This window comes from Thermobia domestica, chromosome 3, assembly GCF_964235325.1.
Source record: "Thermobia domestica chromosome 3, izTheDome1.hap1.1, whole genome shotgun sequence".
Classification (NCBI taxonomy): domain Eukaryota; kingdom Metazoa; phylum Arthropoda; class Insecta; order Zygentoma; family Lepismatidae; genus Thermobia; species Thermobia domestica.
This window is the reverse complement of record NC_137456.1, coordinates 18,554,850-18,578,812: the sequence shown is the minus strand read 5'-3', so window position 1 is coordinate 18,578,812 and position 23,963 is coordinate 18,554,850. Positions and strand designations below refer to the sequence as shown.

General features: G+C 37.7%; 1 protein-coding gene across 2 annotated transcripts in view; it reads left to right on the top strand.

The window, feature by feature from the left end:
* LOC145680213 (uncharacterized) overlaps positions 1-23,963 on the top strand; it is a 57,998-nt gene that overhangs the window by 12,525 nt on the left and 21,510 nt on the right. For both annotated transcript variants that reach the window (XM_081750528.1, XM_081750527.1), the window contains 4 exons: positions 102-314; positions 4,686-4,917; positions 9,257-9,457; positions 13,917-14,074. In XM_081750528.1, coding sequence (XP_081606654.1) covers positions 102-314; positions 4,686-4,917; positions 9,257-9,457; positions 13,917-14,074 — 804 coding nt within the window. The remainder of the gene's footprint in view (positions 1-101; positions 315-4,685; positions 4,918-9,256; positions 9,458-13,916; positions 14,075-23,963) is intronic.

Here is a 23,963-nt window from a genome sequence, read left to right as displayed (position 1 = left end):
TATTCGCTACCCGTGTTTAATTTTTACCAAAAAACTGTGTATTTGTATAAACAATTAAAAGTGACTTCTGATTTCGTTTGCATCATTCTCTTTTGTTTTAGATCCGTATCTCTGTTCCAACAGAGAGAGAACGAAACATGATATTCAAATCTGTTTTGAAGAACCAAATAGAAAATGTCAATGAAGAATCCGAAGCTAATCTTACTCTTCTGTGCGAGAAACTGGCTGAAATGACACCGGGATATGTTGGAGCAGATGTGGAACTTGTTTGCCAAGAAGTTGCTCTGAAACAGTGGAAACAATGTGGGAAACTGGTAAGACTTTAGAATAATAAAATAGTTATTTTTACCTGGAATGCGTATTTATTTATTGTCTGCTGCGATTTCATCCTCTTGATTTTTCTGAGAATTCTTCAGACAGGTTTTCTCGTAATGTCACCGAACTACTACTTTTTACATCCCTGTGATTTACAGAAAATCAAATTTTACTTCGGAACACAAGGAACATAATTCGGAATAAAGTTGTGAATATCAAATCATGTAGCAAGCGGTACTGAAAACATAAGCAAACACCGAGATCATATATATAATTTTCATAAAAATGCTCATAATGAAATCAAATAAAGTGCAAACGGTAGCGGAAGGATTAATTTTTTAGTTGGCAACACTGTTAGTTAAGCGGCAACTCTGAACACGTTCAGAGAGGGAGAGGGAGGGCAAGGGTCAGTTTCTTACCAAATTCCATCCATTGTTGTTTTCATTGTTGTTTCAATGTTGACTGTTAAAAGTAAGTTGTAAGCTGAAAGTGGCATGCTAAGTTCTTGGAGACAGGAAGCGTCCTGGACCGTCCTCGAAGTGGGAGGCCGTCAATATCGCCTGCAACAGTGAGCAGGATAAGGGAAAGCATCATCAACAGCCCACGCCTACGCGAATGTGTGGACGTAAATGGCGCCCAGTTGGAGATGTGGCGGTGAATGAACTGAGCTGGTGCAGATTACAGGTAAAAATTTAATCCTTCCGCTACCGTTTGCACTTTATTTGATTTCAATATGAGCATTTTTATGAAAATTATAAGCGAATTAAATCCGTCCATACTTTATGAAAACCCTGTATATATATATATATATTGCTTTAGTCAGTCACTTTTTACTATTACTGAAACGCTCTCTGATAGACGGTGTCTTACATTGTCTTGCATTCTTCAACCAGAACATGTAAATTTTCGGGATTTCCAAATCAAGACATTGCCACGTAAAGTTGGGCCATGTGAGAAGCAAGGTATTCTATCCCCCTCCCCGTAGTTGTGGGGCAGAATTTGGTTTATGACGGCATCGGAAGTATCACTGTTTACCTCAGCGACTCCGAAAACTGTGAATTCGACACTAATATCGGTCATTTCCGATCATTTACACACACACACACACACACACACACACACAAACATATATATATATACAGATGGTGATCAGTAAAATGGAAACACCTGTAGTTGGCAACACGTCAGATGTATGGGTTGGCAGTGGTGTCGTGGCGCCCGCAGCGCCGGACCGCTGGTGGTGGTGTGTTAGGTCGGTCTCCATACTACGTCAGGCGCAGTGGAACAGCAGTGTCCAGTGGCTGCAGCAGACGGAAGTAGTGTAAAATGGGAGACCTCTCAGATTTTCAAAGAGGGCAAATTGTTGGTGCGCCGTTATGTGGAGGGAGTGTGTGTGGAGTGGCTACTGTGTTTGGTGTGTCGCGTGGAACAGTGTCAAAGGTTATGACGGCCTACACAACACACGGGAAAACCACATCGGGGAAGCGGAACAGTGGGCGGAAGAAAATCATGAGTGACAGGTCACGCCGGGTATTAAAGCGCATTGTCACGCAGAACCGTTGTGCCACTGCGGTGCAAGTGACGGAGTAACTCAATCAGCATCTCCCCCACCCTGTTTCGACAATCACAGTCCGCCGCGAATTACACGACATGAACTTACGGGGTCGTGTTGTACGGGCCAAACCGCTCATCAGGGACCATAACGCTTTCGCACGCCGCAAATGGTGCCACGACCATACAACTTGGACCGTTGAGGACTGCAAACGTGTGATATGGTCGGATGAGTCATCCTTCACCCTATTCCCAACCACGGGCCGTGTTTATGTGTGGAGAACGCCCAAAGAAGCTTATGATCTGCAGTGTCTCCGCCCAACTGTGAAACATGTCGGCGGCTCGGTGATGCTATGGGCCGCCATATCATAGTTTTCATTGGATCCTGTGGTCACACTTAGCGGACGAATCACTGCCAACGATTATGTCGCAATTTTAGGAGACCACTTGCATCCTATGGTCCGTATGTTGTTCCCGGACAATGACGCCATCTTCCAGGATGACAATGCACCCATTCACACAGCTGGCGTTGTTGCAGCGTGGTTTGAGGAACATCGGGATGAAGTTCAACACCTCCCCTGGCCCGCCCAATCCCCAGATCTCAACATAATTGAACATCTGTGGTCCGTCTTGGAAACACGACTCCGGCGACGATTTCCACCTCCATCCTCTCTCACAGAACTGGCCGATGCCCTGCACGAGGAATGGTGTAAAATTCCACTTGCTACCATTCACGACCTCTATGCCTCCATCCCACGTCGCATCAAGGCTGTTTTGAAGGCGAAAGGTGGCCCGACACCATATTAATCTGGTAAGTTGCAATTTCGTTCAGGTGTTTCCATTTTTCTGATCAACATCTGTATATATATATATTCTCCCTCCCCCAAGTTGCATCGTCAAAGTGAAATGATAAAAACCATCCCAGGCCAAAACCTCTTCTATGTTGAAAATTTGAACGAGATCGGTCGGGTGGTTCAAGAGTTATTAAATCACAGATATAGTCACGTTCATTTATATATATGTATGTATTGCCGTACGTGGAATTCGTAATAGTTTTCGGAGCGCGGTGGCTCAGTGATAGAACGCTTACTTCTGGTGTGTGGGGTCCCTAGTTCGATCCTAGCTCTCACCAAATGGGCTTTGTGGTGGACAAACACTGCGTACGTGTTCTCTCTCGGGGTTTTCCCTTTTCCTCTCACTTTCTTCATTCCACTACTTCATTCAGTATCATCATCACCGTCTTCTTTGGACTCGAAGCACAATTGTGAGACGATAAACAAAAAACTATAATAGTTTTGTCTTTGGTCCCTTACTAAATGTTATTTCAGTGGATATCGCGGTGCAAAAAGTATATTGCCGAAATCCTATCATTTTTTTTATTTTGGTTACTTATAATATGATTCCATTGTCTGTTAAGACCGCCTCTGTCTATTTATTTTTTCTTTCTTTAAAGTTTAACATCCCACGATTATGCACCAAGTTAAGGGAGGCGATGGTAATGAGATGGGTGACAATGGTGGAAGGACGAAAGTAGGAGGAAACGGTAGAACCGCGAGAAAACCCCCACACACAGTGTTTGTCCACCACAAAGCCCACTTTGCGGGGGTAGGAATTGAACCAAAGACCCATGCACCAGAGGTTTATCTAAATTCAATTTATGGTCCTTTGTGTTAATAAAATGAGATCATATGAATTATATTATGTAATTGGTAATAAATTATGTTTTCTGTGATAGTTCTTCGTACATTGCCAGCTGTTTTAAATGATGTCTTGTTTAGGGAAGGCCAATGTTCGAAGTGTTAAAAGAGCAGAGGCGGTATGTTATATTACGATTTTCACTCGACATACCGGCTATCTAAATGTTGAAATACAGTGACGGTATGTTGTCTAAAAGATTGCATTTCTGTTTACATAATGACTGAAAATCATTGGAGAGTTTCTCTGTCGTTATGGGGGAAGGAAAGGAGACATAGAGAGACTTTTATCCCTCGCCAACAACTTTCTGAAAAAATAAAATAAAATAAAAATATCCCCTTATGTTGTATTAGAGAGAATTATGCACGAAAGTGTTTTTATCTTAACAATTTCGTGCGGGGAAAACTCGCGGACCCCTCAGTCGATTGAAGGACATTTCAAACCCTTGAAAGATTCGCCCCCCACAGCAGACAATCTCTAAATCCACCCATACTCAAAACACGATATTTATATGCATTAAAACAAGAACATAAACACATACATAAGAAAGAAACAATTCAGTATGGGACATCAAAATATAAACTAGATGAATTTCTTTGAAGACACCTCATTTTAAAAACAAAAGATCGGAAAAAGATAACAAAAATGTCTTTGTTTCCAACTTAAAAATTATTTCTACTTTTTTTATTTTTTTTAATTAATTTATTTATTTATTTATTTATTTTTTTACGTGCAAAGCTATTCGTTAATTACTGTGTATAAAAATGGATTTATTAAACGTATTTAGCATCTACCGTCTAGTGACTGTATGTCTTGATCACTGAAAAACCGGAGGCGGTATGCCTTCATCACTGAAAAAACAGACGGTATGGCATACCACCGCATACCGTCTCACTTCGACCACTGGGGAAGACAGATCTTACTATAATATTACGTGTACGTTACTGGAAATCCTAATCATATTTTTTAAAAAGTGAGCAATTTCCTCTCCTCTTCTCCTCCTCTTAGTAAGCCTTGAAGTAACATAACCTGGTAGTCTTAAGTAAGGTTAATATAGAGTTTGTTCATAATTTCTTCCGGATTTTAGAACTACCTTTTATTTCTGTATACTTTATTACATTTAGGATATCAACTCATCTGAATCTCTTGAAGAATGGACACAGAACTTCAAAGCAGCAGTAAGTCAATATCGTCCTGCAGGGCTTCGAGAAGGATTTGGAACTGTGAAAGCTCGATCCATGAGTTTATCAGATATTGGCGGATTAGATAGTATAAAGCAACAATTAAGAATGGCAATTGAATGGCCGTTACTTCACCAAGATGCTTTTAAAAGATTAGGCCTACCTCGGCCAAAAGGTATACCCTTTTTATCTGAATATTTCCTAATCATTATTATATTGCTGGTGTACAATACATTACATATTCAGTAAAATAGTCATTTGTATCTACACAGTGTGTTTCATTTTTTTTATTTTTCTTGCTTTTAATTGATAATTCGTATTAAAAATTGCATCATAAAGTTCTTCCCAAGTTATTACATTCTAAAAGTAAAAAATTTTTTTTCTAGGTCACTTTGCCAAATTATTTTATATACACAGTATGTCGGAAAAATAACGGAACTTTTTAAATTAAACAAAGTGAATTAGGTATTTTACCAACTGTAGTTTTTCATTCAAAATACATCCCTTCCGCATTAATACACCGCTGAGCACGTTCAACCAATGCTAGCATAGAGTTTTTAATGTTCTTTTTCGGAATCACCTCAGTGGCCCTCATCACGGCAGACTAGGCGTGTGTAACATTGTCATAAAGTGTTCCTTTCATGGCCAATTTTAATTTTGGGAATATAAAATAGTCACACGGCGATTAGTCAGGCGAATTCTGAGGATATGGAAGCACATAGATTAGTTTTTTTTTAGCCAAAAAGTCACTAACTGCGACTGTTCTGTGACATGGTGTATTGTCCAACTGCCTGGCTCTCGATACTCGGGCTTTACGTGAACAATTCGCTTCCACAAGCTCTCCACCATTCACCATTAACAGTTTGACCCTGTGGAATGAGTTCCCGAAGTACCTTTGAAATAGTAAAAATAAAGCAATATTGTCTTTTCACGTGACTTTTGAAAACGATTGTTTTTTGCTTTTGGAGAACCTGGAGACTTCCACGTAGCACTTTGGAGTTTTGTTTGCGGGTCGTACTTGAAGCACCAAGTCTCATCACCAGTTATAATCGATTCCAGGAATATTCTGTTCCGTCTGGCTGTTTTAATCAAGTACTTGAAATATTCAATGCGAGCAAGTTTTTGGTCGTCAGTTAAAACGTGCGGAACAAATCGAGCACAGACTTTCCGTTTCTTTCAGTTCTTTGTCAAAATTTCGTGAATCATGTCTTTCGTCGTATTTAATTCCTCCGTCATCCATCTTACAGTCGAATTAATGTCGTGGGCGATCATTTTATGCACTTGTTCCACCAACTCATCGCGAGTTTTGTTTTTCGGTCTGCCTGGCTTTGGGTCGTCTTCCAAGGACTCAGGACCGTCCTTAAATCGCGTATACCACTCGAACATACGTGTACGAGATAAGCACTCATCACCATACACTTGTTTCGTCATTTTCAATGTTTGCGTAAATGTTTTACCCAGCTTGAAACAAAATTTAATAATGGCTCTTTGCTCCATCGTGTTTGTGACGAAGTGACACCAGATACACTCACTTTTCTTGCTATAACTTGACACTCCGTTAATTGGTTCTCATGATTGTGGTCTTGTTTTGTTGATGTGGTCTTGTGTTGTTGTGGTCTTGTGCTTCAATATGTTGAGCTAATGGTTATCTGTAAAGAAAAAAAAAAGTTCTATTTCTTTTCCGACATGCTGTGTAGATCTCCATGAATCTAATATTTCTCTTTACGAGTATCACTAGAACATATACTGCTATTTCAGATACCTTTGAAAAGTTATACACTCTAGGCTTTATATCTCTTTTGAGTTCATAGCAATGACTTTGTCGAAATATTATTGATCAACTACTAAGTTAAATTCAGGAATACATCTAAAGTTTAGTCTTTTTTAGTAGTTAATACCGATTTCAGTTTCCTAAAATCCAATTTCTGCGTCCTATCTAATGTGCGTAATTTCTTTCCGAAGCTGCAGTCGTTATTACTCTTGTAATTGGAAAAGAAGTTCGGCAGAGATGTCTTTTACAACTGTATCTAGTACCTATCTAGGAAAAGACGGTTTTTGATTTGATTTTCAGTTTAGCGTCCCTTTTCAGCAGCGAAGCTATATGAGACGTGGGCTTACAGCTTAACGTGGGATCCCGTCAGGAATCGAACCCGGGTCTCCCACGCCAAAGGCCCCCCTACGCTAACCGCTTAGCCACGAATGAGCTATAGGAGAAAGCGACGAACAGTCTATGTAGGAAAGACACTATTTCGACAGGAAGTAAAAGGATTAAATGTATACGACAAAGTTGACAATGTTCCCCTATTATATAAGATTTCTTCAAATCTGAAAAATCGGGAAACGACATTTGGTCAGAGGAAGTCAGGGAAATTTACCAAATATATATGTTACGAATAAAGAAGCTGAAAATAAGTTACAGCAGGCTGCTAGTGGGTAGAAAATGCATATTTTGAAAATAATAATATTTTTTAAAAAATTTTATGAGTTATTCGTTTTGTAAGTAATTTGCATAAGTCGATCGTTAATATGTAACTGAACATTCAATTGTAATTCCGTGTAATCAATATACGTGGACTACGTATATTATTATAGTCCATAAAAAGCAGATGGAATTAAAACAATGGAAATTGAAACACAAATATTAAAATATGATATAAACATTTGTAGGAAGATTTATATACACATTTCTTCGTAACTAAACATTAAATTGAATATTATAAATTACCTGAAAAGATAGAACATAAAGGCGAGGTATGGCAAGCTATGAAGGTGGAGGAGGAGGTCGGTAAGAATAGTTAGGGAAATTTTTTTTATGAAGTCAGAGAAATTAAGCTAGGATATCTGTAGAAACCGTGTTATACTAGAGTTTCCGTCTTCGGTTTAATCTCTTGTCTCCAGACTTGATTTAACTTGAGAGCAGATAACCCTCATATTTTAAAAACAATGCCAGCAAAATGTTATTTTTCATCTTATATTTTTCGCAATTTTACCTCAAATTTGGTTATGGTGGTAGGAACGAAGTGGTCTGTGTGAAGTAGAGCTATGAGATAATAATAATAATAATAATAATAATAATAATAATAATAATAATAATAATAATAATAATAATAATAATAATAATAATAATAATAATAATAATAATAATAAACTTACCACTGTTTTCTCTAACTTCTAAAGAGTAATAAACGAATATTTGTATTATTCTACTAGTAGAGAGATTTGATTGATTCCAAAGCAAACAAACTCGTTCTCAATATACGTTCAAAATAACGAAATATACATTTTATTATTTTTTTAAAGTTCTCTTATAGCTAAAGCGAACTTTAGGCAGCAGGAAATCAACGTGTTTTAGACAGTATGCAGACACACTTAGGAATCGTGTCAATCGTTTTTACGTCCTTCAAATTTTGCTTCCCGAATAGTCAAACCACTCTCAACCTTTTGTTTCGTCATTGAAATCTTGGTCACAGAGACTAAAAATAATAGTAAAAGAAGTGAATCCATTAGGATAGTAAAAAAGAATAGATTCGTTGGGTAAGAGAAAGTGGAGACACCTTGTTCTGTGTCTTGCTGCGATTGTGATCAGATCATTTTTCACATCGAACTACATCGTCACGTGATGAGTGAATTGCCGTAATGCATAGTGCAGGGTGGCATCGAACCGACTGACACATTTCAAACTTGAATATTGCGCAGGCGTAATAACTTATATTGGTTGACGGAATGGGAACCGAAATAGGAAAGAACACCACGTTATATAGTCAGTCGCAGTGGAGCATTGAAGCGCAGAACATTATGTTACTTCAGTTCGTACAGGGTGACGCGAAGCCGACTGACACATTTCAAAGTTGAATATTGCGCAAGCGCAGTAGCTTGGAATGGGTTACGGGTGAGAGATTGGAAGAGAAAAGGATCGCTGAACAATGTGTTTTCAGGGTTTGTACTTATTATAAAACGAAATCAGTCATTAAAATGCAGAAAATGCAGACATTTGATTGTTACCTGACATTACACTAAAGGTCCATTGTAACTGTTGCAGAGTTCTTATAAAATGACATCCTATCCACTTTCCATTCCCCAGCCGCAACCCACTCCAAGCGCCTGCGCAATATTCGACTTTCAAATGTGTCAGTCGGCTCCACGCCACCCTGTATAAAGGTGTCTGTACACTGGTCTTTCCCAATGAGTTCATTTCTTTTTGTTTGCTTGATATTTGTGTTCTTTTGTTCCTATAGTAGTCTTACGTGAAAAGTCCCTACGGAATAGCCAAAAGCGTGAAAGTATGAAGATTACTCAGGAATCAAAATTTGAGATACGTGAAACAATGTACTTTAGTTGCACACAACTTCGTTTATGGTAACTAAACCGTACCCGTAGAACTAAACCGTAACAGAAAATAAAGCAAGTAAGTCATTGCGTGTTACAGTTTTGTTTGTTATACGTTCATAACTTGTAGGTAAATTATTTGGGTGAATATTAAAAAGTTTTTTATTTGTTTGTCTGTTTTTTTCAAGGTGTGCTGTTGCATGGCCCCCCTGGATGTGCTAAAACATCATTGATATGTGCCTTAGCAAATGCGACAAATACAACGTTCCTCTCATTATCTGCTGCAGAGCTTTACTCGCCGTTTGTTGGGGATTCAGAGAAGGTAGTTGCAGAGCTCTTTCAAAAAGCTCGTTCCAATGCACCTACAATTCTCTTCATTGATGAGATCGGTAAGTTAAGTACTAAATGATATCTGATTTGTTTAATTAGAAATCATGGTTTGTTATTCAATACCTATTTAACCACTTGCCTTATTAACCGAGTATACTCGGAATCCTGTTATGTATAATATATTATTAACCCGAGTTTACTCGTAGGATCTGTAACAAAAGTTTGCATTTTTCTGCGAACCTGAGTATACTTGCTACAGAGTTAACTCGAGATAATAATGTTAAGATTTTTGTTAAAGGATTTATTACGTCATAGCACCATCAATTATATATTTTGTTTCAACCGTTGCTAGTGGCATCAAGTGTATATTCCAAAAAGCAAATAAAAAAATGTATAAAATAGGTAAAATCTTTGTGACTAAAATATGTAAGGCAAGTGGTTAATGTATTCCATTTAATATTTAATAATTTTGACTTTTCCTGTTATCAGATAAAGAGCGCGTTGTTCGATTCCTGGTGATGCACTGTGTATTTGTGTTGAACCAACATTGTGGTGTAGTTGTGGATCTACTTGAATTAAGAGGTAGGAAACTCTGTTCTAGAAAACCAGAAATAGTGGTGCTGGAAGTCGATGCATTGATTCCACCTCATCCTTGAACATGCTCCATCTGTTAGGATAGACAATGAAAAAACAAAAAATAATTTAGTCAACTTTTCACTGGAAAACATAAATATATTCATAAAAAACCAATATATATATATCAATGTGGTAGAATTCGTTCGACTGGGCGCTAAATCATCGGACGCACGGCTGTAAAGACTTGTCTGTCACTGCGAAAGCATTGGCCGGCAAAGCGTTCCTTTAATGAGTTCAAAAGGTAAAAGTGTTGTGGTGCCAAATCTGAACTGTATGCTGAATGTATAAGAATTTCCTAATTCCAAGACGAGTTCTTCGGCACAGAGTAGCTCGTAGATGATCCAGACTGGTGTAATATGCAGCACTGTAGACGGTTTATCTCGTTACTGAAAAATCATTGAGAATCACACTCTGACTGTTCCAGAAGACCGTGAACAAAACCTTTCCTCTGGACAGCATTGTCTTGAATTTGTTAGCTGTGAGCGAATTTCTGTGATGCCGGGTTGTAGCATCATTTTTTTTCTTTTTTCGAGAAAATTTGTAGATATAGAAATGGACACTGTTCAATAACCACGCTGCATATTAAAATGAAGCTGATTCTGAAGAATATACAATCAAGCGTTTCAATACGGCATTACCAAACGACACAATATAGTATAGTTTAACGAAATATAGGTCCAAGATTATGATTAACTCTTTAAAATGTACTTTTTTAACTGTAATGTTATTCAAAGATAGGACATATATCAATCAATCAAGCTGAACAAGATGAAATGAAATCTTTCAGTTCAATGTCCTATGCTTACACCCTTTAGGCTAAGGGAAACGTTGATTAAAGCAAGTGAATGATGATGGTAGGCTAAGGGAAACGTTGATTAAAACAAGTGAATGATGATGGTAGGCTAAGGGAAACGTTGATTAAAGCAAGTGAATGATGATGGTAGGCTAAGGGAAACGTTGATTAAAGCAAGTGAATGATAATGGTAGGTTAAGGGAAACTTTGATTAAAGCAAGTGAATGATGATGGTAGGCTAAGGGAAACGTTAAAGCAAGTGAATGATGATGGTAGGCTAAGGGAAACGTTGATTAAAGCAAGTGAATGATGATGGAAAAATCAGTGGAATGTGGGAAGAAACGGGAGTACCCCGAGAAAAGTCACGGACACGTTGTTGTCCACCACAAACTTACTTGGCCAGACATCGAACCAGGAACCCCATGCACCAGAGGTATGCGCTCTACCACTGAGCCCTCCTAAACAAAATGACATACTTGAAGGTAAATTGTTATGTGTACTTTTTGAGAAAATTGATAAAAACGAATTTTTATCGTTAAAAAGTTTGCCGTTCGTTGTAAATTAGATGCAGTTAATAGTTTTTATTCTATTGGCGTAGATTTTTTATTTATTTATTTAGTGTATATGAAAATATACGCTGCTAAGTAGCAGATTGTACGAGGGAGAGTCAAAAACTAAGGTTACAAGGCCGATGTTTCTGGAGTTTCCGTCTGTTATAGACGAATGAAGAGTGTGCGGTAATTTTAATACATGGAGTTGGTAACTATGCAGTTTCAGCCACCTACGGCGATAGTTGTAGGTAAACACAAATGGCGACTCGTTTGGAAAACTAGTCTCGCAAAGAAGTCCGCTCAGTTATTGAAATTCTATGGGCGAAACATGTAACCGCGGCTGAAATTCATCGGTACTTAGTTGAGGTTTACGAAGAGACTGTAATGTCTCGTCATCATGTCGCAAAATGGTGTCGAAAGTTTGCTGCTAATAGAGAAAATGTCACCGACAAGGAGCGCAGGAGCCGACCTAGCATGGTATCAGCAGATTTAAAAACAGCTGGGACATCATCGACCATCCTCCCTACAATCCGGACCTCGCTCCAAGCGACTTTCACCTATTCCCGCACTTGAAGGAGCACCTAGAAGACCGTCGTTTCTCTTCAGATGAGGAGGTGAAACAGTTCGTGACAACGTGGCTGAGCACGCAACGACATGATTTTTTTTACCAGAAGGGAATCTTCAAATTCATCCCACGATGCGACAGCTGACTCAACTGATATGAAGACTATGTTGAAAAATAACCTAATGTATGTCCTGTCTATTGGCTGTATTGGTTGTATAAAATAATATATACACGTTTCATTGCAGGCTTTGTAACCTTACTTTTTGATTACAGGCTTTGTAACCTTACTTTTTGATTACAGGCTTTGTAACCTTACTTTTTGATTACAGGCTTTGTAACCTTACTTTTTGATTACAGGCTTTGTAACCTTACTTTTTGATTACAGGCTTTGTAACCTTACTTTTTGATTACAGGCTTTGTAACCTTACTTTTTGATTACAGGCTTTGTAACCTTACTTTTTGATTACAGGCTTTGTAACCTTACTTTTTGATTACAGGCTTTGTAACCTTACTTTTTGATTACAGGCTTTGTAACCTTACTTTTTGATTACAGGCTTTGTAACCTTACTTTTTGATTACAGGCTTTGTAACCTTACTTTTTGATTACAGGCTTTGTAACCTTACTTTTTGATTACAGGCTTTGTAACCTTACTTTTTGATTACAGGCTTTGTAACCTTACTTTTTGATTACTTATGGTATATATTGTTATTTGGTGTATGTACTAGTAGAATTAGTGGTCATACTACTTCCAAGTTACTCATATCTTTGTACAAAGATTAAAAAAAATATTTGCTGATGGATGCTATAGGATACATGTAACTCTATCCATCACGACTCTGGAACTCACTAAAGAAATAATTAAACTTCTGACCAGAGTATATACACTTGTTTATTAAAAACTAAATTACAGTGTAACGGTTTCGACAACTTAACGTTGTCTTCATCTGACACTAACTCTGATGTTAGTTACTTAGAATCAGGGGCGGATCCAGGATCGACTTCTAGGGGGGGGGGTTGTCATAATGCTACTTTTAAGGGTTCCAAACTCTGGGATGGATTTTATTCATATATATAAAACAAGAAAGTTTCCTCTTCTGGGGGGGAGGGGGCGATTGTCCCCCTGGATCCGCCCCTGCTCAGAATTAGTGTCTGATGAAGACAACGTTAAGTTGTCGAAACAGTTACACTGTAATTTAGTTTTTGATAAACAAGTGTATGTATATACTCTGGTCAGAAGTGTTCAGGATTCATGTCAATGAATTATATTTAGCTCAGTACTTTTGTATCTGGCTCAATGGAGATTCCGTACCTTTGCTTGCGTGGGGTTTCTGGTTCAATCCCCAGTCAAGTAAGTTTGTGATGGACAGCATCGTGTTCGAGGGCTTTCTCGGAGTACTCCCGTTTTCTCCGACATTCTAATTCCACCAGTTCTTCCATCATTCACTTGCTTTAATCATCCTTAGCGTAACGGCCATAGTCGTGGGACGTTAAACTGACATTTCGTTTCACCTACATTTTTATCCCTGTTTCTCTTAAATAATTTTGTTAATTCTTCTGAATAATTTCGAAGCTCGCTGAATTCATTTTCAACGTCTGCTACGAACTTCAAATTGTTTCATTTTCAAAGGTTCTTACCCTTTAAAAATTACAAAAGCGCAGAATCATTTGAGAAACAATATCTTGAGTATTCGTTTCTGCACTTTAAGATATATATATATATATTTACAGGCTCACAACGTTAAAAATTAAATAAATTCAAGTTTGTACCCGTAACATTTGTTGAGAAAGGTCCCAGCAAGCTTCGAAATTATTAATAAATATTAGTAGATATTATTTACGAGATGCAAAGGTAAGCTAAGTATAATTGACGACAGAATATGTTTAGAAAGAAATTAGAAAACCAGAATACTGGAACGAAACAAGGAAACTCAATAAATATTAGTGATTGTAATGAACTGCTTGTTTTTTATAGATTCACTGGTGGGTCAACGTGAAGATAGGCAGAAGGGGGTCCAAGAACAAGTTCTGTCCACTCTGTTGACTGAAATGGATGGAGTTGGAGTTCGAATAGATTCTCTTACTTCAAAGCAAATGGTCTTAGAAGGACAAGCAGTCGATGCTCAAATCAAGGTAGGTTTCTTTCATTTGTACCTAAAGGTGCCTTACTATGGAAAAATAATCGTGTTTGTTGACTTTGAGAAAAAAATCAAACCAACTTCGGAAATGACAGCAATGTTTAGTAGGATATTAATTTACCGAATCCACAAGCATAAGTTATACCGTCCTGAGTTCAGTGCACCAATCAGGTCTACGGAATCATTGGTTAGTAATGACCATAAATCAGAATTGTGAAATCATGAACAATTTACAAAAAGAAATGTAAAAGGGGAGGAATAGACTACTACAAGCTGTTACTGGGTTTGATTCCCTTTTATGTCTCTGTACAATCTCGGGAAAATCACAAAACGAGAATTACATTGTAATGCTACTCTTTCTGGAGTGTTTATATTTGTTGGCTGATGATATGTCAGATCATAAATTGATTACTTTCATCAGCTGCAAGCATCGGATTGTAGACTGCAGATACGTTGCACCATACAGGAAAGTCACACCAGGAGAAGAAAACAGAAAGCATTATAACATATCAGGAATACTTATGATTGCAAATCTACCAAAGATGAAAATAAAATACTTCGAGGAATTTTTGACACAACGGATCATTTTTATTTAGCTCCAATAGGTTAAGGGGCGTATGCAGTTTCTAATACGAATTATGATTAAATAATAAGAAGTGAGGCGCTTAAGATACACTTAAGAAAATGCGTGACATACAATTCATGTTTACATTCGTCATTAGCCATCAAGTGCCTAAGGAGAATCCTCATTTTACGTATTCAATACACATAATTATCACAACTATTATTTCATATCTTTATTCATTGATCCAGTTAATCAAATATTTATATCTATTTTAATTAATGCTCTTCGTCGCAGGACATATCATATATGATCTCGTTTAACAACATGAAGCCCATCAGACATGAAATTACATTAACGGATAAAGTCAACGCATTATACAGCAAAGGTGGCCATTTTCCACTGGGCTCGCTCGGGCTCGCGCTCACCTGTCTCAGCTGGGCTCGCGCTCACTCGCGCTCGCGCTCACTTCTCTCAACTGAGTTCGCACTGACTCGGGCTCGCGCTCATCTCTCTGGACTGGGCTCGCACTCACTCGCGCTCGCGCTCACCAGTCTCAACTAGACTCGCGATCACTAGCGCTCGCGATCACTTCTCCCAACTGGACTCGCGCTCACTCGCGCTCGCACTCACTAATCTTATCTGGGTTCGCACTCACTCGGGCTCGCGCTCATCTCTCTCGACTGAGCTCGCACTCACTCGGACTCGCGCTCATGTCTCTCGACTGGGCTCGCACTCACGATCACTTCTCCCAACTGGGCTCGCACTCACTCGCGCTCGCGATCACTTCTCCCAACTGGGCTCGCACTCACTCGGGCTCGCGCTCACTTCTGTCCACTGGGCTTGCACTCACCCGGACTTGCGCTCATTTGTCTCAACTGGACTTGCGATCACTAGAACTCGCGATCACTTCTCCCAACTGGGCTCGCACTCACTCGCGCTCGCGATCACTTCTCCCAACTAGGCTTGCGCTCACCCGGGCTCACGCTCACTTGCCTCAATTGGGCTCGCGGGTATATGATGGGTATAAAGAGGTATTAAAATCTAGACTTTGACTAGCAGTAGGCCTAATTCAGTAGAAAATAGAGCTATTAATGCTATATATCATTTGTCAGATATAAAAATAAAATAATAAAGATGTTGCAGGGTTTAATGTATTAAACGTGGGCGGACTTTGAGGAACTTGAAATAAAATGCTCCTGATATTTAAATCTGGGCTTTGACTACTAGTAGGCCTAGTTTCTCAATAGAAAATAGGCTATATGACTAACGTCATATAGGAGTTATCAGACATCAGAATAAAATATTAAGAGTGTTGCAGACTTCAAGTCTTAAGGCTGTCATCACACTTGCAGACCAATACTCATTAAATGAATCTCTTTCTTATTTACTAAGATCAAAACAACTTATGAACAAAAAAAAAATAAATAAATAAATAAAAAGTTTAGTGTTAGTAAATACGAAAGAAACTTGTTTGAGTGTTTGTCTGCAAGCACGACGGCAGCATTAAGAAGCAAAGCCTATCTGAGTATGATGATTTCGTAAAATTAAAAAAAAAAAAAAAAAATCACCAGTCCTGTTAGCAAGAAAATTCTATTATGTAAGTACTCATGCCTTATCATGAAATTATTTTAATGCAGTTGATGAATTGTCAGGCTTATAAGAAAAATTTGGTTCGAAAATTTCCAGGGCCAAAATTAGGCTTACTGTCACCCATGCTTCACACATTAAACTTGCAACATCCCTATTTTATTCTATCTGATAACTGCTATACGACATTAGTAGCTCTACTTTGTACCGAGTTATTTGGCCTATTTGTAATTGTAGTCAAAAGCTAGATTTTAATATCCAGGGCATTTTATTACAAGTTCCTCAAGGTCTGCCCACGTTTAATACAACGCAACTCCGCAACGTCCTTATTATTTTTTTTTATACCTGATAGATAAGTCATGTAAGATAGTAGCTACATTTTCTGCTTAGGAAGTAACTAACACCTGAATTTCAATATTCGGTGAATTTTATTACAAGTCCTTCAAGGACGCTTATGTTTGCTATCGGTGAGCTTTTGTCCATCACTGTAGTATGAGACTGTCGGTGAACTTTTTGCCGGTGAGCTTATGTCCAACACCCACATTACGCATAGATATCTCTTGTTTTTAACTAACACAAAGATTCTTAGGTTTTAATTTTTTATTTATTTATATTTTTGTGAGAAGACAGCTTTAGAAGTAAAATTAGAAGTAGAAATTTAGGGAGACATTACAGGTATTCAACATTTGTGAAATTACAGAACTTATAATAACAAGAGCTAAACGTTTCCCGAAAATCTGCTAAACGTTTGGTAAAGGAAGTAACAGGATCTGATATCAGTGACTCTAAGTGTTTGTTAAAACCATTTTATAATAAAACAGCTACCTCTGCGGAAGCTAAAAGCAAACCAAAAGGTAAAAGGGAACTTTATCTGATCCCTTTATATCGGTTTGAATGTAACACAACGAAATGATAGTACTTCAGAGGGTATTGAAATGTCAATGGTCTCATAGGCTCCAGTAATACTTGCAGGAGTTCCGGCCTATCCTACAGGGATGTGCTAATCAAAGCACTAAAAATTAGAGATTTTTGAGAAATGTTGGTAGTGTATACCTCCAGAGCAATAACTTATATAGAGAGAAAAGGGAAAGTAGAAAAAATTTTCTAATTTTTTTAAAATGTACTTTTAATCGGAGGGGGGTTGTAAGAGAAGTAACACAGATAAAAATTTAAATACTTTTTGTTGCTTCAAACTAAAAGAAGAAAACTTCCCTACTATATTAATTGTTGTATACAACAATCAGGACCGGACTTCAGCGGATTGGACCGATTGTTCCCAGTTGGGTCCCGCGCTAGAGTGTAATCTACTATTCAGTGCCGTCTTAGCAGCATAATGTTCCCCTGTGGAAACCAGTGTGGCTCCTATGACTAAATTCTGCAAATAATACATGCAATTAATACATTCTGCTCGCGGGTCCCTCTGCCAAGTGATCATCATACTGTTAGATGGCTCTGTTACTCTTGGCTTGTGAAATACAATAACATATTGTAATACATGTAGATCCATGAACATAAACAAGGGAGCGTATAGCCTGGCTGTTGGCCTCTATCTAGAATTTCAGGGAGTGAATAGTTTGTATTAACAAACAAGTAATATTTTCTAAAGTTAATTCTGGAGTAGTTTCTTTATTTCTTTACGTTTCCAACTTCCGATGAAAAATAGGCCTATTAAGAGATATGACACCTCAATGAATACCAGGATGATATAGTCTTAATTAGATTTCTTTACTTGTTTTTCTAGAACCGGGAGTCCCACAATAGTGTTCCCATTCGTGCCTGCATCTTCTAAGTCCATTAGATTACTTTTTCCCCTTACCTTGAAGCAAGAAAACTTTAATTTTTTAACTTTGTGACTTCCCTCAGGAGCAACCAATACTTTTAATTATGTATTTGAAAGGATATTGTCCTGCTAAAATACATTAAATATGAATATTTCTTAATTTAGGCCAAGTTTAAGAGTATTAAAACTGAAAATTTGAAAGTATGCGTTGATTATAGCCTGTATTTTGTTAAAACAACACCAAAGAAAATTAGAAGTTAATGAAAGCTCAATAAAGATGTTTATGAATGAAATTTACGTCATAACATCAGTTTGAGTCCAGCAAGGGTACCTTTTTTGCGTTGGCCTTTTCATGGGAATGCACTTCTCAAATATGTCATAAATTACTTTATAGAATTCTTCTACTGCTTTATTTGGATCCGTATATTCGTTTAGATATTGCCAATCTATTCTCGCTAACTCATTATAGAGATTATCATAATTTTCTTTTTTAAAATTGAAACCAAATATGTTTCTTTTGTTTTTTATTCTAGATGATTTAACATGCGGAAAGCTTATACAAATAGATGGGTCTTAATTATCTTCTTTAATTAATGGGTGTGGTTCTCTTATTACTGTTACATTGGAAAGATTACTTATTACTAAATCTAATGTTCTCCCTAAGCTATTTGTAACATTATTGAGTGATTCCATGTCATGATATAACATAAAATGATAGAGACCTCAGAGGGATTTACTCGTTGACTGCAGAAAATCAAAGTTTGTTCCAGTTATTTCAGGCAAATTCATATCACCTACAAGGAGAATAGTGCTACCTATCGTACAATTACTTTCGATAAAATGATAGATGTGAGTTTGGTTCAAAATACACAACACAGATATAAAGCGGTTTGTAATTAACCATAGTTTTCACTAGAATGCCTTCTGGGTTCTGGTCAGTAACAGTCACTTGACTCACTTCCAGGTTCTGTATTGCCAGCAACACCCCACCCCCCTTGCTTTACCACTTGTATTATAGTCCCTATCTTTACGATACACTAGGTATCTGTTATCGAAATACTCTGAATCAAAATAATCACAAGACAACCAGGTCTCTGTTATTGCTACGATATCATAATTGTTCAATGAAATGTTGCTGGAAAACTCACATGCTTTGTTCCTAAATTATCTCGCATTCATATAATACATTAGAAAATTATCATTTTTTGCGTTATCTACAACTCACTTGCTGTCATTATTACATAACACATCATTGCACTCACTTTGAGAAGTCTTACCTTGTAGAAGGTCATTCTCCCTTGTTTGTCAAGGGATGCTTCTTCCTCCAGGGCGTGGTTGACTTCTGCCCCTTCGAGCTGCATTCATTGTTTGTCTCAAAGCTGGAAACTCTTCATCACTCACCCCCACAGGCTCTGCAGGTGATCACACACTACAAGAAGCACCTGCAACTGCTGAATTTTTTGAAGCGTCTCCATTGTTCACACTCACTGAACACACACCAACTGTATCACTTAGATTTTTGTCATCTGTGTTTCGTAGGTCCTCGATAGTATAAGATTTCCCATCAATATACAACTTATCGAATTGCATTCTCACCCTTTGTCCGCGTGCCTTGGCTTGAACCCGGTATTCATTGAATTCTCTTCTAATGGCTCTAATACTATAGGAAAAATCCTGACTTATACGCACAGGTGTCCCCTTGGCACGATATGCATTTTTCAGTATGGCCTCTTTCCTTTTGTAGTATGCAAATTTAACAATGATCGGTCTATTTTTGCCCTTACTCATTCTGTGAGCTCGGTCTATATCAAGCGGGTTCAGTTCAATTTGGAGTCTGTTTTTAATAAAAGTCAAACAACATCAAAATCGAGTTGTAACCAGGGGTAAAAATTGATCTGAAAAGGTTGAGGAACGCATGACGTCATGTCATCCCTTGTGCCTATCTTTGTCCACTATATTTTTTAGGAAGTGGAGGGACGCCACAGATATTTTTAGAAGTGGGAGATGACGTCCCCCGTGTTTTCCTTCACTTTTAACTCTGGTTGTAACAAACGACAAGCCATCGTTTCAAGGTACGGTAGCTTTCGAAAAAGGACTTTAATGAAAGGAGTTTTTTTTTTTTTTTTTTTTTTTTTTTTTTAATGTTGAGTTGTTATCTTTCTTTTTTTAATAGCCCATTGACTTATATGAGGAAGTATTTTTCTTTTAAATAGACGAGATTTTACTCATTCAATTTTAATAATTTCTTCTTCTGGCCTATTTAAGGGTTCCTTGCTTTAAAAATATTCAATGTTATATTGTTTTAGTTTTTATTTATATATATTAAAATTACATAATACAGTTGTTAAATTTCGCATAGAATACATTTAAAGGTCTCAAGAAGAAGTAGTCAGTAAAATTAACTGGCTTAAATTCTTTGTTTCCTCATATAAATTAATGGGCTGAATAACCATTATGATGCAAGTTATCAACATTCTTAAGAGCTACTCTTGTTTATTGGGATTTAAAGAAGCTATAATTAAATAATACATAATTATTTCGCTCGACTTTTCTATGAACGCACAGCTTCATTAGTTGTTAGTAAATAAATTTCCTACTTCGCAAGGTCAAGTAGTTTCCTTATTCTATGATCTCGCACACACACACACACACATACAAAAAGCTTGGGTCATGTAAGTTGTTACTAAAACAACAAAAACAAATACCTGCCTCAAATATCATCCTCTCATAATAGCCATGAAAAAGTCGGTTCTCTATCGAAAGGTGTTTGAAGTCCTCTGGACAATAAAATGACAGCTCAGACCTCAAGAATGTGATTTTTCATTTTGTAAAGTTGTTTAATTCTTCCTTTACAATTCTGCACATGGAATGAATTTCCTATTTTTTGACTCTAAAGCAAATTAGTCCAAGTGAGTGTGAAGTGAGCGCGGGCTCGCACTCAACTGAGCTCGCACTCCCTCGGGCTCGCGCTCATCTCTCTGGACTGGGCTCGCACTCACTCGCGCTCGCGCTCACCAGTCTCAACTGGACTCGCGATCACTAGCGCTCGCGATCACTTCTCCCAACTGGGCTCGCGCTCACTCGTGCTCGCACTCACTAATCTTATCTGGGCTCGCACTCACTCGGGCTCGCGCTCATCTCTCTCGACTGAGCTCGCACTCACTCGGGCTCGCGATCACTTCTCCCAACTGGGCTCGCACTCACTCGCGCTCGCGATCACTTCTCCCAACTGGGCTCGCGCTTACTCGGGCTCGCGATCACTTCTGTTAACTGAGCTCGCGCTCACTCGGGTTCGCACTCACTTCTCTCGATTGGGTTCGCGCTCACTGGGGCTCGCGCTCACTTATTTCATTGGGGCTCGGGCTCACTCGGGCTCGCGCTCAATTATAAAACGATCAAATTTCAACTGTCATGCAAAGAAAAAGAATAAAAATAGGCATTAATTTCAGTATCAATTTTGCCAACATTACAATGGTGCAAATAAATTTAATGTCATCTTTTACTTTAGAGATTAGATTGATCAGATAAAATCACATAAAATGCTGTAATGGATCAAACAGGTCCATTACAACATTATAGACCTGGAATAAAAATGTATACTAGCGTAATGTGAAAACACCAATGATTATTGCATCAACATTTAAAAACAAAGAAGAAAAAACTTTATAATAATATTTTTGGCGCTTAGTTGCAATACGATTTACACTTCACTCACTTTTGCAAACACTTTTAAAACTAGAAAAAGGTTCACTAATCATTGTGTGGGTACGCGGTTTTCATTTTGACGCGACGATATTTAGAAGCACGAAGCGAGACACAGGATAGATAGCGATGACAGCATTGGGAGAGAATTCTCTACTGAACATAGATTTGTATTTGAAACAGACGAGCTTCCAAGAAAATAGAGGCTCCCCTTGGGTTGAAGTTCTCCATAAACGTCTTGCAATAAAAAGAAAATAAAATTTTTCGAGTAATTTGTCCTATAACAAATCTGTGTTCTTATATATTAACTGTGGCGCTTAATTTCATTTAAAAAACACTGTTTTTTGTGTTTCTCGCTATGTACCTCTTCTTTAATACCTTAATAACAACAAACAATATGGTTTTGCCAGTAGACCATTTGATAGTCAAAAGATTATTAAACGAATTAATATTTGCTTTCGCAGGTACTGTAGCTTTACTGGAATACCGCTTTTTGTGAAATTCCTAAAGTAAAGTAGTGCTGGGTTTGGTCCAAGGAAAGATTAGCAACCGTTTGAAGCCACGAATATTCCAATTATATTTGTTATAATTTATGGCTCTCAGTAGGTTTTCCATGTTAGCATATATCTCCTTCCAGTGCACTGCATAACCGATTGGTTTGATGGCATTGTTCACTAACACAGTTTTCAGACTTAGTTTTGATGCGTCTATGTATGAACAGCCGCCATTGATCAGGACTATGTTTTATGTTAAGTTTACTCATACTGTGTCACCTTCCACTGACAAATACTCTTTCAGGGGCTTCTGACTTATCCGATACATAAACACTTTAACATCTTCAGAAAGAGCTCTCCACTGCTTGAGTTTGAATGCCAGTAGTTCTGCGCCACTTTTTAACAACTGCAGGTCCCTTACAAGGTCATTTAATTCATGTTGAGTGATCAAATGGCGAGTAGATGATGATATGGTGGTTGTGGAGTCAGAATCAGTGGATGGCGAGAAATCTGCAACAGGATTTGACATACCTGGGTCGACTTTGTCCGCTTCTTGCTCTTCGTCGGATAAAACACTGGAGTAAGATACGGGAGGTTGTGGAACCTTTAGTTCTTCAGAATGTGTCACAGGACGAATAGCTGAAGGGATATTGGGATAAGTAATGGTCCTCTTTTTCTTTTTAGATAGATCTTTAATTGGAGGAACCATATAAAAATAACAGTTTGAAGTATGATCTGTCGGCTCTTTCTATATCATTGGAACTGCAAACGGCATGCCTTTTTATCATATAGCCAGTCCCGCAAGTTTGTAGAACAAGTATTACAACATATATGTGGTGCCCACTTCTTGTCCATTTCTCCCACTTTACACCCAGAGTACAAGTGATAACTTTAACCCAGTATCTCACCACGACCACATTCGGGAATTCTACTACGAACATACAATTTGTGGTAAACGTTTTTCATAGTTGGCGTGAAATTTCTCTTTTGATTAGCAAATGTCACTTCGTTAAAAACATAACAATTTGTTCTGCGCCGTTAACACATTTACGAGAGCGACATGTTTCTGCTCAGTAGAGTCATACGACGATAAAAATAATAATAATAACATCACACACACACAATATTTCACCACGACTATGTCTGAGATCGCAAATTGTAACTACAAAACAACCTTACACAACACGTTTTCTCTGTCAAACTCTTCAATACAAACTAAACCGTGGTGTAGTTGATGTTTCTTTATCAACGATGAAGTGCAAACAATAAAGATAGCAATAAAGCTAACCGTCAAACAATGGAAGTTTATTGAAATAAACAGACAGACCATGTTGCCACGAACTCTTAATTTGCGCGCAGGAGCACATCTAGTGATAACGTATTTCTTTGAAACCCGAACCTATCTTCAAAAACTAATTTCATATTCGTTTTCAGCACCCTAAAATTACTAAGTATTGGTTACTTTTATCTCCGAAACATTTTCACTGTTTGTGCACTGTTTGTGGGCCAATGTCATGCTAACTGTTGAGCACATGCTACTTGTAAACAAAATAGAAACGAAAGAACTAATAGCAAAATGTTTCCTACTTGCCTTAGTATTAGCCCAAAGAAATTTTGTGAATGCAATGTTTGATATTCTCTTCAATCATACAATTTTATGTTCAAAATACATGAAATACTTCACTTTATGGCCTTCAGAAACTTAAAAAAAAAAAAAAGACTGTAATGTATTTATGAATTTCTTTATTGTCTTAAG